At 35.5% G+C, this 15,707-nt stretch overlaps 2 protein-coding genes across 3 annotated transcripts; one reads left to right on the top strand and one right to left on the bottom strand.

Annotated features, from left to right (window-relative positions):
* The first annotated feature begins 1,175 nt into the window (after positions 1-1,175).
* On the top strand, positions 1,176-9,203 carry B73 (molybdopterin biosynthesis CNX1 protein / molybdenum cofactor biosynthesis enzyme CNX1 (CNX1)). The gene is made up of 13 exons (XM_012210907.4): positions 1,176-1,491; positions 1,567-1,693; positions 1,936-2,066; positions 2,765-2,866; positions 2,934-3,017; positions 3,961-4,188; positions 4,395-4,585; positions 4,715-4,819; positions 4,942-5,250; positions 7,298-7,455; positions 7,557-7,663; positions 8,102-8,158; positions 8,642-9,203. The coding sequence occupies exons 1-13, from the start codon at positions 1,285-1,287 to the stop codon at positions 8,858-8,860; spliced, it is 2,025 nt and encodes a 674-aa protein (XP_012066297.1). The 5' UTR covers positions 1,176-1,284; the 3' UTR covers positions 8,861-9,203.
* A 1,236-nt stretch (positions 9,204-10,439) lies between these two features.
* On the bottom strand, positions 10,440-15,038 carry LOC105629337 (importin subunit beta-1). 2 transcript variants are annotated; one of them, XM_089717561.1, is made up of 3 exons: positions 14,858-15,038; positions 11,511-13,934; positions 10,440-11,401 (listed from the first exon to the last, which is right to left on the bottom strand). In XM_089717561.1, the coding sequence occupies exons 2-3, from the start codon at positions 13,925-13,927 to the stop codon at positions 11,203-11,205; spliced, it is 2,616 nt and encodes an 871-aa protein (XP_089573687.1). In that variant the 5' UTR covers positions 13,928-13,934; positions 14,858-15,038; the 3' UTR covers positions 10,440-11,202. The 2 variants fall into 2 exon arrangements, with proteins under 2 accessions (XP_089573687.1, XP_089573682.1); XM_089717556.1 differs by having other exon boundaries at positions 14,862-15,037.
* Positions 15,039-15,707: the final 669 nt, after the last annotated feature.

Raw genomic sequence — 15,707 nt, 5'->3', positions numbered from 1 at the left:
GTTTGTTTTATTTTAATCAATTTAATATTTAACGTCCACTATTAATTCTTAAGAAGTCTAGAAGGTTCTCAATTAGGAGTTGCGATACTATATTTTGGGCTTGGGCCTAACTCGCGAATTGGACGCAGATTGAGATTATACAGTACTTGTAGCCCACACAATCAAAAATTCTGATTTTTCATTTTAAAAAAATTCAAAAGTTTCGAAAATAAAATTACGGGGTGTTTCACCATCGAATTTAACCGAAATTTATGATTGATCGACTTTAACCGAAATAAAATTTAACTGAAGTTATTAATCACTATTTAATTTAAATAAAAACTAAAATATTTTTATTTTTTAATTTTATTATTTACTTAATCAAAATGATGTAGTTTTGAGGGTTGGTTAATTTGATTAATTCGGTTAAATTAAGTTTTAACCGAACTTTTAACCGATCACCAAAATTTTAATTTTCTTTAACCAAACTTTTAACTAAATGTTTGTTCACCGAACCGAACTTGTCGAATTAACTGAATTAGCCGAATCAAATACTCACCCTATAAAAGATAATAAAAATTTGAATGTGAGTGGACTTTAAGATTATTGATGCAGGTGTACAATGTTATCGAAATGTTTAATTTTAAAAATGTGAAAGATCCTTTATAAAATTTAAGACACTATACTTTTTTGTTTATGAAAATTACAAGACTTGACTTTTTTATAGTTGATATAAATTGATTTAATGTATAATTATTTGATATAAATTGATTTAATGTATAAATATATCCATACATTAAATTTAGTTAAGTCTTATTTTAAAAGTTAACTAAAATGCGAAAAACTTTTCAAGCGAGATGAGAGCATCAAATATTATAATTGTTAAATAACACAATATTTAGAAAATTTATTATAATTTAAAGTAAAGATTTTTACATGAAATTAATTAACATCAATTAAAATTTTAAATTATTTTAAATGCTATGGCTAATATATAAATAATATTTAGCAATAAAATTGAATTTTACCTCTCTAAATTTAAGAGTAATACATAATTTGTTCAAAACTCAACTTTTTATATACAATTTTGAGCGCAAAATTTGAGATAAAAATTTGTGATTTGGTTTGAAAAAATTTTTTAACCGCACGCTTCTATCATTGATGGATAAGTCTAAGAGCTGAATTGGGCTTTATTGGAGTTACTCTGTCTCGTCCACACGAGCATACCAAAACTCAAGTCTGCTCAAAGTTTGCTTCTTTTTTCCTTCGTTCTTCCATTGTAAAGTGTTTGCCTTTTCTTCCAAAATGGAGCATAACGAGCAGAGTCACAGACCCATCAATGGCGGTACGAAACCAACAATGATATCTGCGGTGGAGGCTCTCCAGACTGTTCTCAAGGTGGCTCAGCAGCTGCGACCAATCACGGTTTCACTTCACGATGCTCTTGGCAAGGTCCTAGCCGAGGATATTCGCGCTCCTGATCCTTTACCTCCTTACCGAGCCTCAGTCAAGGTAAAGGAAGTGGCCCAAAAGCCCTTTCTGATTTTTGACTCAATCAGTTTCTCTTAATATGGTTGGCTATTATAGGATGGTTATGCAGTGGTTGCTTCAGATGGGCCTGGTGAATATCCGGTTATTACTGAATCAAGAGCTGGAAATGATGGGCTTGGCGTTACTGTTACTCCCGGGACGGTTGCTTATGTAACTACTGGAGGTTAGTCACTTTGCTGTAATTGTAATTGTTAGTTAGTGTTAATCAATTGAGATGGCTTCTCTGCTGGTCAATTTGCTGTACCTCTGTACACTACACACTGGTTTAATCTTTAGATTGGTAGATGACCCCTAATCCCTCTGGCATAGATGTATTATCTGTACTTTGAAAGAACTCAAAGATTATTTGAATAATGTTTGCTTGAAAGTTTCATTTTTTCTCCCCTTCTCTCTGTGTCTTTCCAGGACCAATACCTGATGGAGCTGATGCAGTTGTTCAGGTTGAAGATACTGAAAAAGTTGAGGATGGTTTGGCTGAATCAAAACGAGTACGAATATTAGTGAAAACTAGGAAAGGTGTTGATATTCGTCCAGTGGTATGATTTTATATTTCCTTCCCTCTTTTTTACTTCTATTATTTTTGTTACTTCCTCAACATGGGAGTACCCATAGCAGTTTGTGAAACCAAGAACTACCTGTACATCAAATGGGATGGTTCATCCTTGGGTCTTAAATTGGTCTGTGTCCCAAGTCAAATGCTTATTGAAATTGTTTTCAACAATATTGAAAGGATACTTTTATGGTGAAAAAAATGTATCATTTCAAACTGAAGTATTTGTTTCTTTCCAAGGCACAATGGAAACATTCTCTGGCACTGCTAAATTAAGCAAAACTTGTAATATAGCTCTCAAGAGTACTCAAAAATAAAATCATAATGCTGAATTCTATTGATGATTGAAAGGGTAAATCTTTTTATTAATTGCCTAAGTTGCCAGGGACCTTATTGGAGCTTTGCTTAGGTAATTCCCATTACAGCAACTGGTGATGCAGAAAAGTTATATTGGTAGACCTGCTGGTTTTTCTTGAATATTCACTGATTGTTTTCTGAGTGACTTGCAAAGTTGTGATGGCCAAGATGTTAAAATCACGGTGTTAAGTTCTGGTGTGCTCAACTTACAATTTCTTTGTTTTTTGTTTTTACCGTACACAAAAAAATTATACTAAATTTGCTTGCTTGTTAAACTTGTATTTAAACTTACATATTTTTTGAAACTCATGGTAATTCTGTTGCCAGGGATGTGATATTGAGAAAGATGCTGTAGTATTAAAATGTGGAGAAAGACTAGGTGCTTCAGAAATTGGCCTTCTTGCTACTGTTGGTGTTTTGATGGTGAAGGTATTGTTATACTTCTTCTTGTGCTTCTTGATTTGGGAAATGTCTAAGGGATAAAGTGATGCTTCAGGTATATCCTACACCTACAATTGCTGTGCTTTCCACAGGAGATGAACTCGTGGAGCCAACAACTTTTTGTCTTAGTCGTGGTCAGGTACTGCTTTTCTCAAAAACTTTAACTTCCATAAGCAAGATGCATAATGTTAACAGTAGAAACATGTCTTAATGCTGAATTAAGATGTAAATACACAATTGAAGACTTTGGCTAAACAAAGTCTTTGTTTCTTTACTTTTTGGAGTGTTAATTAGCTTTCCTAATAGTTTATTGAGGTGGGAATATTGTAAAATGTTCAGTCCTTATCATTATTCTGAGTTGGAAGTTATAAGTTGTAACAGTTTTTGCAAATTTCATTTTGTCTGGCAATGAATGCAATGAGCATTCTCTCCCTCCCTCTCTGCCTCTCCCCTTCTTCTTTTTGGCCTAGTGGCCTGCCTTTGCTCTAGTGTTAAGCATTTTGAGGCTTTAATTATGTCACTTGTCATCCCATATAATGAGGTTAATATCAGGAAGAATTTTTGTCTTGACGAAAGTGTTTTCAACATCAGTTGAATTTGTTGGAACTTCTCAAGCAAACCATACTTTTCAATATGCTCAACTTTATGACAGGCCTTGAGCTTATCAATGATTGAGCAGTGTACAATTTCAATGCCATATCAGTTGAGACAATTTTCTATTGCATGCATAAAAACGTGTATTAGTTGTACTTCAGAAATGGCCCAATTGAATTTCCTACAGGAAAATATGTTCATGGGTTTCCCGATTTTTGCAGTAGCTAGCTCTTATTTTTTTGAATCATATACAGGATTTTGTTTTTCTCTAGAATGTCACTGTATTTCTGGATATTGATTTGCTATATAAAACATAATGCATGCGGATCACCAAGAATTTTACTGTGACAAAATATAAATGTTCACAATGAAAATCACCAACTTGTTCATTGGCTATCCCCTTGAATTTTCTTTGAAATTGCATAATATTTCTGTATGGTTTATAGTATTATACTTTGAAAATTTTAGCCAATTCAGACACTGTGCAGATTAGGGACTCCAATCGTTCTATGTTACTAGCAGCTGCAGTACAACAGCAATGCAAGGTTCTTGATCTTGGAATTGTCGGAGATGATAAAGAAGAACTTGAGAGGGTAATGGATAAAGCTTTTTCTTCTGGAATTCATATTCTTCTAACTTCAGGGGGCATCTCCATGGGAGACAAGGATTTTGTCAAGCCATTGCTTGAAAGTAGAGGGACCGTGCATTTTAACAAGGTAAACTGATGTCTATATATATGGGTATGTGCATATGCGCATGCGTATTTGTACTTCATTAGAGTTTTGTGTTCCAACAGATTTTTGTGTCATAAATTTGGTTTTAACTAAGCTTCAGTACTCATTGTTTGTTTGTTGTTGGAATCAACATGTTTAAACTTTAGTCATTTATTCAATATCATCTTGATATTTCATTGATTGCTCAGGTTTGCATGAAACCAGGGAAGCCTTTGACATTTGCAGAGATAAATTCGAAACCAGCAGAGAATATTGTGTCAGAAAAAATTCTTGCATTTGGCTTACCGGGAAATCCTGTGAGCTGTCTAGTATGTTTCCATCTCTTTGTAGTCCCTGCCATCCGCTATCTCGCTGGATGGACAAATCCTCATCTTATGAGGTTGCTGAGATTTCTAAAACGCTGTTCTCTATTTCTTATACCTACTTAAAGTGCTATTGGGAAATGAAATTTGGACATTTATAGGTTTGACTTTTGGCCATTCTCTTTTGTTTCCTATCCCTTGTAAAGGTTGCAAGTTCGGCTTAACCAACCCATAAAGACAGATCCAATCCGGCCAGAATTTCATCGTGCCATTATTAGGTGGAAGGCTAATGATGGATCGGGCACTCCTGGGTAGGCTGTTTTGGGATGTTGGCTTGGATCGTACTAGAACCTGCTACTCTGTTTTCTTCCCTCATTTGTTCACTTAATGAGCCTCTTAACTGCATTAATATGTTTTTGCTTCTGCAAACCAGATTTGTTGCTGAGAGCACTGGTCATCAGATGAGCAGCAGGCTTATGAGTATGAAATCAGCTAATGTTCTATTGGAATTGTCAGCGACAGGCAGTGTAATTCCTGCTGGAACATCTGTCTCTGCTATTGTAATTTCTGATTTAAGCAGCGCTACTGTTGTTGAGAGTAGCTTAGCTTTAGATTCAGCTTCGTCATGTCAAAGAAATACATCTGGAGAAACAACTAAATATGAGTCTGAGCAGGCTGAGTTCAGGGTAGCTGTTCTAACTGTCAGCGACACTGTTGCATCAGGGGCTGGGCCTGATAGAAGGTTTGTTTTCTACATGCTGCGTTTTTTTAATACCAAGTATATCTGGATTGGAGCATTTATTCATGTTTCATAGGCTGATATTTTAACTACTTTCCCACCATTTTAGTGGCAAATTCAATCAGCTTTAGGGAAACTTTCCTATCATCCATTTTTGTCAAAGCCATGCCATGGCAAATGAATAGTGTATAATTGTGTCAGAAAACGAGTTGGAAAACCTCCTTTTTGAAAAACAACATATCACAACAGGGGTCACCTTGTGGATGTTTGAGTGATACAACAGAGTTGATATTCCTTCTTATTAGCCAGATATGGAAATGGTGAATGTTCTACATCATCATTCAGCAGTAGTGCTTTTCTTAATGCATTAGGTGTCTTGTTCATTGATTAATAAAACAGCCATTATGAAATAGAATTTTAAGCTAGAGTCATATTACAGTCCAAATAACTACCAGCAAAGTTGTTACAGACATAAATCTTTTCTCAATTGTTATTGCCATTGTGCATTCATGCATTGACTGTTATGCCACACCCCACAAACCTGCTTTACTTTTCAGCATTTTATTCCTTATAAAATAGCTGCACATGACAGATTATCTATTTTATATGTATATTATGTATCTTTGAGGTGGTTGGCTAAATTTTGAGAGTATTTCAATAAGAAGCCAAACTAGCATAAGTTTGAAGACAGAACTGAGGATACCAAAGTTTAAAGGAAGCATTATGTATATTGTAGTCAAATCTCACAAGTTTGAGCTTTAGATACACACTAGTCCAAATGAAAAAGAAATCATGATCATGATGCCTGCTACTATTAATCCATGAAGGCTAGTTTCTGTGCCACTCTAACTGCACCAGATATTGAAACCTTGGTCTTTGTACTGTCTTGAGCTATGGTTCGACTTTCTGCAGTTTTGATAGATGCCTATAGTCAATTGTTTCTTCATTCGAGTGTTGCGATCTTCACAAGACTTAGAATTGTTTTATAAGTTATTATTTAGAATGAAATGTTAGGATGTTAGCGTATGATGCAAGAGAGCTGGCTTAAACCTGGATTCAGACAGCTGTGGATAGAGCCGATATATTTCACTTATCAGTTATCAATACCAGATCTAAAATTCAATGTCCTTCCATATTAGATTTGAGACTTAAGAGACCACTTCAGAAGCAACTCTTTCAAGTTAGCTGCCTAAACACTGGCCAAAAGTTTGTAAAAAGACACTGCATTTATTGTAACTCTTATCCATTGTAACCATTCTCTTGGAAATCTACTCTTCTTGAATGAACCATTCCCAAACTATGAAAGAGAGAAAACACGTTCTCATAATATCTAGAGCTATTATATCTTGATTATGTGAGATTGGTGCCTTTGTCGTACTCTTCCTTCTGGAGGATGACAAATCCTACAGGTTAGTTTAATGCATCTGGATACACCTCTTTGAATCATTATTTCAGGGAGGTCACTTTATAGATGCTAAAATAAAAGAGCAGAGTTGATATTGCTCCTTGTTGAAGTGAAACATGAGAAGTACTAAGTACTTTGCAACAATATTTAGACAGCATTTCAGCAGGTAATGTTGATGACTTTTAGTTAGACCTACCACGAGTCTTAAAAATTAATCATGCGCCTTTTTTCTCTTTTACCTCTTTCTAACTCACTTCAAATTGATTATGGCCATAGACTGATGATCAAAAAATTCATGGAATTTGTCCTCTAATCACAAACCTCAAACCTTCTTCAGACATGTGCATAGTATAGAACTATGTAATATCTCTTCATTTCCTGGAGCCTGTTCATCTAGGTAATGCTGGAAATGTAATATAGGTTGCTGTGACTAGCTTTACTTGAACACACACGTCAGAATGATCAAATTGGCCTTTATAAGAAATCCTATTTTTTCAGCTAAATCCATTTTGAAATTTGTGAAATTAATTTTTTTTAACCCATATTGTGGAGCTGGAGATCCTTCTAAATTCATTCAAATCGATCAGTTTTGCTTATGAACCTACGCTTAGTTATGAACAATCTCGAGAATTTTGAAATTTGCAGCGGACCTAGAGCAGTTTCTGTTGTAAATTCTGCATCAGAAAAGTTAGGAGGGGCAAGAGTAGTTTCAACAGCTGTTGTCCCAGATGATGTGAGCAAAATCAAAGAACTTCTGCAGAGATGGAGTGATATTGATGGAATGGATCTCATTCTTACCCTGGGTGAGGTTCTTGAATGTAGCTCGTCTGTTTCTGGATATTAATATGAACTTTTACTTCTTATTTTTGTTTGACTTGATCTTGTTATTATTTTCTTGATAAAGGTGGCACTGGCTTCACTCCAAGAGATGTGACTCCTGAAGCAACCAAGGAAGTGATTGAGAAGGAAACACCTGGCCTTCTGTATGTCATGATGCAAGAGAGCTTGAAGGTAGCAAACATTGTCCTGCACCCTTCTTTTATATTTGTTTATGTATCTTGCCCTCATTAGATCTTTAGCTCTTTAGCTGAATTTTGAAAATGGATATATGATAAGATAATTTCATTACTGGATAAGTAATCTGTTTATATTCATGGAAATATGAGAGGAAGCACTAATTGTCTTGGGAAGGTTTTTCCCCAAGTTTGTGCCAATATATACATTCAATGGAATCGGTAATGGCATCTTAAGTTGGCTACTCAAAACTTCAGTATTTGGGTGTGTCTGGTTCTTTTGCATTTCCATTCAATTTTCAAATGTCCAATACATATGTACTGGGGCTTGCAGAGAGTATTGATCTATAGATGAGTAGTAGAAAAAAGATAATGCATCAGTCAAACAAGAAAATTGCATTCTGCTAAGAATTAATTTTCTTTTTCTTCTAAACAGGTGACACCATTTGCTATGTTGTCGCGCTCTGCAGCAGGAATCAGAGGATCAACATTGGTAAGACAATTTTAATTTTTTTAATAGTCTAAATAGCAGCATGAAAGGAAGAAAATCACAATGCTTATGTTCCGCATTGATTTTTGTAGAATAACTGCCTCCTGCAGTTGTAGGATCCAATTATTTGATTGTGAATTGGAATATATTTTGAAATTTTATTAGCAACGATACAATGCAAGTCTAAATCAGTCTTGAATTACTAGAATTTTTGTCAATAAAGTGAGACATGAAAAATAGAAGGAAATTTGCTTAATGGAAATCGACATTGATCTTATACTATGAATTGGCTAAAAATTAATTGAAAGTCACTTCCATCTCATGAGCTGGTTGTGCTGTCCCGTCTTCCCATGTGGAGAATTGTATACCTTGACATTTGCTAAATTGGTGACCTATAGTTATGATGATACAAAATCCTGTGTATGATCATATTTAGGATGCCAGCTTGTCAGTTAACATGAGATATTTTGTTGTTGCTATATTCAGATCATCAATATGCCCGGGAATCCTAATGCTGTTGCTGAATGCATGGACGCATTATTGCCTGCCCTCAAGCATGCACTGAAGCAGATAAAAGGAGACAAGAGAGAGAAACATCCTCGTCATATTCCTCATGCGCGAGCTGCACCAATGGATACATGGGAACTTAGCTACAAGTTGGCTTCTGGTGGGGTCTCTGAACGTAGTTGTTCTTGTTCTCATTAATGCAATGTTGAGGAAAGGAGGAGAAAAGTTGGAAAGACACCATTTTCCTTCCTCTCATGGGGAGAGAAAAATAGATGGAAAATGGAAAGAAAATCTAACATGGGTCCATCAAAAGATTCTATCTCCAAATATAGGAAGAAAATGAAAATAAAGTTAACTGAAACTACTATGTATAGATGATACCCTTAGCATGACATCTTTACAATCATCAAACAGTTTCCTTTTATTTTCCATTATTATGGATATTGTGCAAGTACAGAACATGTAATTTATGTATTGTAAGAGTATTCAACTTGGTCGTCGTTTGATTTAAATTTATTTTTGGATTAATTTAAGAAATAAATTTGAGTTTATCATCAATATAATATATTTGTGGTGAAAATGTAATAAAAAAATAAAATTTTAATTTTTACAATATTATAAAAAATACAAATAAAGATTAATTTTTATTATTTTTTGTCAAAAATGTAGAAAATTGATCATAAATTTAAGATATGATATAAATCATTTTAAAAATAAATTTTAGATTAAATGGAATATGGTTCTCTTTTCTTTTTTTCTTTTTTTTTTTTTTAATAGTGGGCCATGAAAACTCTTAATAGAAAATCAGTGGATAGCTTCTAATCCCTAATTTTTCTGTCACTTACTTTTTCTACATAAAAATTAGTTTCTTCAGTTGGTTTCCAACGCAGTGGGCGGCTGGCCACGCCAGTTTTTTGGCTGGCAACAAACCTCACCCATTCTCTCTCCTTTTGTTTTTGACTGTGCTTAAATAATAAATAATAGTATTTCTAATACATCTGTCTAATCCCTAACTTTTCCTCTTGTTGTGTGTGTAGGGTCCATGTGTTTTTAATTTTATTAATGGAAGCCAGCTAGAGATGAAGATGATGAAATCATTGTCCATAATTTCCTTTGGAGAGTTGGAGAAATTTGTCTTTCTTCATATTATTTATTAATTCCTCTGTACATAAATATAAACAATTTTAGAGTAGTTTTCCTTTGAAAACATTAAGGCACAAATAATTAATTTTTTCATCATCCTCATACATATTAAACACATTCAAGATAAAGAATTATTTAATCAAATTAATCAATTTTTCATTATAATTTAAGAGATTAATTACTTTCTTAATCACCTAAAAATATAATAAGACTTGTCATGTTTCAAACTCCTTTTGAATTGTACTTGCAAAGCCTTAAAAATAGTGTCAAAACTATAATTGCAAATGTTCATCATGCTTAATATTAAGAATATTCACAAGGATTTGAGTTTTTCAATTTAGCAAGAAACAGATTGATTCATATTTACATAATCCAAAAAAGAGCATAAACTTTCCACAACCTCAGCAGGAAAAAAAAAAAAAAATCACAGGCCCAAAAAGAAAATGAAGCATCGCAACAAAATAAAACTGTGCCGCCTCCCGCTCCATGTGACAATCAATCTTCATTTAATCCTTGTAATTTCACTACAGAAAATGGCATTTCAATATATAACCATTCTCTATAAAAATCCCAAAATATTACATATTCTGACAAAAAAAAAAAAAAAAAAAAAAAAAAAAGACTTCAAGCTATGTTTAAGAAAAAGGAAGAGTATTATATGATCTGATGAATGCAAAGTAACTGACTTTGAATCTATAAAAACAATTGAAGCAAAAATGAATTATGCAATGCAGGATGCTTTCCCTCAATAATATGTTGAAGACCCCCAACTGAGTATACCGAAAGAGTTCAACAGATAAAATACAACCTGACCATGACAGACATAATACAAAAAAAGATTTAATGAAAAATGAAAAGGGGTAAAAGAAAAAATCAGTAATGAATTTAGGGTCTTCTAAAATGTGGCACTTGGGTGGCCTTCAAGTGTCACAAAACTTCAACCAACATAGCTGCTCCACTTCCACAACCTGGAGTAACTAAGAGACAACCACCGAGACAGCATGGGTAGTCTGCTAAGGAGAAGTATCAATTGTTGTTATAAGGACTAACGAACAGCAGCTCACAAAATGCTGCCTGGCCTGCATCTATTCGGAAAATCAATGTTCCTCTCACTCACTTCCACCGGTTCTGTACTCTATGGCCAACATTTTATAAAATCTTTTTACAAAAATGCCTTCACCCATGTCTGCAAAGCAATCACTACCCATACCTCTGACAGAACCACGATGCTGATGCTGATGCTGATGCAAATAGTTAGCGACAATCTGAAGACCGATAACTTTCGTTATCTGTAGACTGCAGATGACCTGACACGAATGCAACCCGGACCCCGACTCAATACACCCAAATGCATGCAGGGACTTGTAAAGGAAAGAAATTGCTGAGTAGCAACAAACTCAAACAGAAATGGCGCGACTGATGGCCAACTTGGCCCACTCAGCAGATTCCTTAATCATATGATCTTCAGAAGATAAACATTCATTTAAAAAGTCCCTGACAGAAAGAGATTGCTGTATCAAAGAACCGGCATTATTTCCCAGTGTATCTGCTAAATCTCCAAGAACCCCGATAGCAGTTTTCATAACCATATCATCCCTGCAAAAAAAATATGTCATAGAAAATCATAAATGATAGCCTTTCAAAATGCATTTTGAACACAAAGGGGGAAAAATGAGAGAGGTAAACATATTCCAGCAGAACTCACATGTCTTTCTCCATGTATATACTATCCAAGAACTGAAGGATATGGGGGGCATAAGGAATCAAAAGTTGCATTTTAGGAGAGTTCTTAAATCCTTGAAGAATTCCTGAATAAGCCTCTAAAATTCCATTTCTCAGCGAATTTGTGTATTCAATCATTTCATCATCAGCACCAGCAGTATGGGCAGACAACTCCGCAGCACTTTGGAGCATGGGCATGGAATACATCAAGTACTTCTCAAAATTCTCTCCTATTGCTAAGGCGATGTCACCAAAACATGAGAAAATAGGAGGCTTCACAGATCGATGCAACTGATTGCTGGATAAATCCTTCAGAAGTTGTGTCATTATCCCATCACAGTAAGGCAAAATTTTATCCTCTAACGCCCTGCAAATATCCCCCACGACACCAACAGTAACAGCACACACTTGGTACTCCTCAAAATTCTGAAGACCCATTTCCAAATATTTATAGAACTCTGGCATGTATTTTGCAAAGTCAGGACCAGATGCATATGCAAGTGCTCCAATGGCTAGCATTGCCTCCTCATGCACAGTTGCACTTCTGCAAGCAAAAACCCTCAGGAAAAGCCCCATTATTTGGTCTGCGTATTGCATGAACACCATCTTAGTAGGCTCTGCAGAACTTAACTTCTGAATGATTACTTGTAGGCACCCACAGAGAAGCCCTTGCAACTCTCCCTGTTTCTCTCTCTCATCAGATCCAAGCTTCTGCCCTTCCAGAGTTTTGTGAAGCTCTGTCATGATGACTGGAACCAGCTGCAACACCATCGGAGATGTTTCATCAGTTGAGCACCTCACCACTTCGTTCAGCGTTTCATATGCAGCAGTCCTCAACCGGGATTCCCCAGCATCTTCTCTGTGAGTAACAGTTAGAAGAGCATGCACAATTTCCTGGAAATAAGGTGTCAAGGGAGATGATGGGCCTGAATCCTCATAACCTTGGGCAAGGAAATACAGGGCACCGCATGCCTTCTCAGCCACATTTGGAGCATCCTTCATGCTTTGGAGAAGAACTGTTATAATCTGTTGGCAATTTGCTTGAGTAATTATGGGTGTATCCAAAGTTGAACCATGAAGGAATTCAAAGATTCGTCCCAAAGTCCAAGCAGTGGTATCTTTAACATGGCTATTTGGGTCCTTTGTCAAAGCAGTAAGCATGAAATTCAAAGCGACATTAACAATAGGTGTCAACTTGTCAGGTGAAGGACCCTCCAAGATTGAGCCAAAAGCATATGTGGCTGCCTCCCTTTGCCTCCAATCTGGTTTTGTTATATTTTCTTCAATGAATGGCATAACAAGTGGCACAATGTCATCTCCCACAGTCCTTGCAACCAAGCCAAGGCATGTCCCCCCTGCCATTGCAATGTTCCAAGCCCCTTCATCCTGATCTTGATCCTCCTCTTGCTTAAGGAGAGTCTCCAACAACATTGGGACGAGAGCAGGGAGAGCCTGCTTGATAAAATAAAAACAAGGAATGTCAGAATCTCCAGTGAAATCACCACCATATTCTTCCAAGATGTCTATCTCTTCGTCACAGATTGAACTCCAAAACTCAATTGCCTGGAGAGCCACAGGTTCCTCATCTTCCCTCACAGCCTTTGCTGTAATACTAAAGATGTCCTGCATATAAGGAGCTAATTTCTCATAATACATTGACGAAATAGAGACCAAACATTCAAAAGCCGCTTGCCTAATCTTCACTTCTGGAGACAAAGTCGCCTCACAGACAACTCTCATGATGTAATCGCGCTCCATATTATTGCTAAAATTTGCTTGAGCAAAGCCTAGAGCGTTGTACAATGCTCGAGCGGCAGCAAGCCTCACATCATTGTTTCCTTCAGATGCATTCATACCTTGAACTACAGCAGTCAGAATTTTATTTACTTGATCTTGATCCACAACATCAGGAGAGATTTCCTCGCACAAATATCCAAGAGTCTCCAATGTTGCTTGCTTAACATGTGCCAGTAGCTGATGAATATTGGACAACAGGGATCCTATTAACTCAGGCCATTGTTTCTGGGGCAGCTCAATGCCAGCAACCTTGGCAATTACTTGTGAAGCAGTTGATCGAGCATCAGACACTGGAGAAGAGAGTGTCTTTAGCAAGCATGTTTTTATCTGGCTCTTGATAGCAGCATCCAATGACAACCATCTCTGAACAAGCTCAAATTTTCTATGTTGTTCCTTGGCATCCAAGGCATTCTTTAGAATCAGACCGGCTAATTTACGACTATCAACAGGTTTTTCGTCATTAGCTAGCTCTCCAGACAGTGATAACAGAAAAAGAGGCAGATTTTGCTCTTGAAACTGTTTCAAGCTTTCCTCTGCATGCTTCCGCACATTTCCATCTATTGATTGTGCATTCAAAAGCACCTCGGTAACCTCCATTGCCATAGTGTATCTGAAAGAATCAAACATGAATACTCAGACTCATGCAGAGTTGCATCTTACTACGTCCATGTAAAATATAACGTCCACATATGATATAGTTCCTCAACTCAACCTCACAGCATATCCAATAATCAAATCAGAAATTTAAAGAACACAAAGGCACCAAATATTTCACATAGACATAAAAGAACAAGAAGCAATAAAAAGGATAAAAGAAAAATGAAAGGTGAAAACTTCCACTATATATATATATATACACACACACACAAAAAAAAAAAAAAAAAAAAAAAAAAAAAAAAAAAAAAAACCTCTTCACCCTATGACCAAGACTCCTTAAACAGATTTATTCAGTCAACTTGGTTCCTTGGATTGTTCAATTATTGTTCTCAATAATCAATCAGAAAACGGAAAAACTGGAAATGTTAAAGACCATTTTCCAGCATTCTCAATTAGATCCAAAACAAACAAAAACAGGTTAACATACTAACTCGAACTTAAAATAAATGAAATTAAGATCTCCGAACAAAAGCCAAATACAATATATCATCAAATCACTTAATTGAGCAACAGTATTAAGCAAAGCACTGTTTGAGGTCCATAACTACATTGAAACTAGGGTCTATAAACATATAACCAAAAAAACACTGAAGTAAACAAATCAGTGGCATCACTCACAATTGAGCATTCCACTTAAAAAATTTATACCAATCAGGAAAAAGACAACGAAAATCATATTAACATCAACAGCCACCAACCAAACCCGGAGAAACAACTGGATCAAATTCCAAAAAAGTTCAATGAAGCATTACAGGACAACAGATCATCAATATTATACATTGAAAACAGGATTCGAAGACTGAAAGAAATGGCAATAAGATTCCAAAATCAATTATTCAAATCAAACAGAATAAGAAACCTAAACAGCGACCATACCTACCTGAGAGTGTTACAAAATTAGATAATAGGAAATAGAGAAAATATCGGAGAGAAAGAAACGGCCCACTCCAACCCTAGCAGACAGTGAAAAAGGAGGAGGAGGAGACGAAGGAAGGAGAAGACGGACGTGAAGCAAAACTTGAATTAACGCAAATCAAAGAAAAAAAAAAAATTATTCTCATATTTGGGGAATTGTTGATTACTACACGCTTCACCGTATGAGTGCTTATAGGGTCCCACTTTGCGGTTGGATATGAATCGATCATGGGCTGAAAAGGGCCCTAACGAATAAAATTGTTCTTAACTTCTTCTGTTCTGTAGAGTAAATGATCGTACCGTAGGATCAGTCACCGCTCGACGGAGGAAAAAGCAAAGTTTTACGTGGGGTCCCATTTGTACAATTTGACATTGGTCAACGGATCCCGTGGTTAATATTATTATCCGTTGATTTCTGGTCTTTTGGACCGTACTTGCAACTCATCATGTTATATTGGGCTTTAAAACAATTCAAACTACATGAACTTGAGTTTAATTTAATAGAACTTTTCGATTCAAACTCATTATCCACAGCTTGTAACAAAAATAATTTATAGAGTGATATAATAAAAATTATTATTCTTCTTTATATTTTGTAAGATTTGTTATGAATAGAAATTCAATAAATGAAAAGAAATTTTTTAGAAATAATTACTATTTGATCTCTAAATTTTTCTTAAATAGAACCGTAATTATTTCGGTTTTCAAAATCACATTATATAATACAGTCTTGTATTATAATTTTCGTTACTTTATAAGGTTTAAGTGTTCGTTTTTTTTGTTAAATGACTGCAAAGTGTTAAAAGTATTT

Source organism: Jatropha curcas, chromosome 1 (genome assembly GCF_041381405.1).
Source record: "Jatropha curcas cultivar XTBG-Jc1 chromosome 1, XTBG_Jcur_1.0, whole genome shotgun sequence".
NCBI lineage: Eukaryota > Viridiplantae > Streptophyta > Magnoliopsida > Malpighiales > Euphorbiaceae > Jatropha > Jatropha curcas.
Note: the sequence above shows the minus strand (reverse complement) of the source record. Positions and strands in the feature narration are given on the sequence as shown.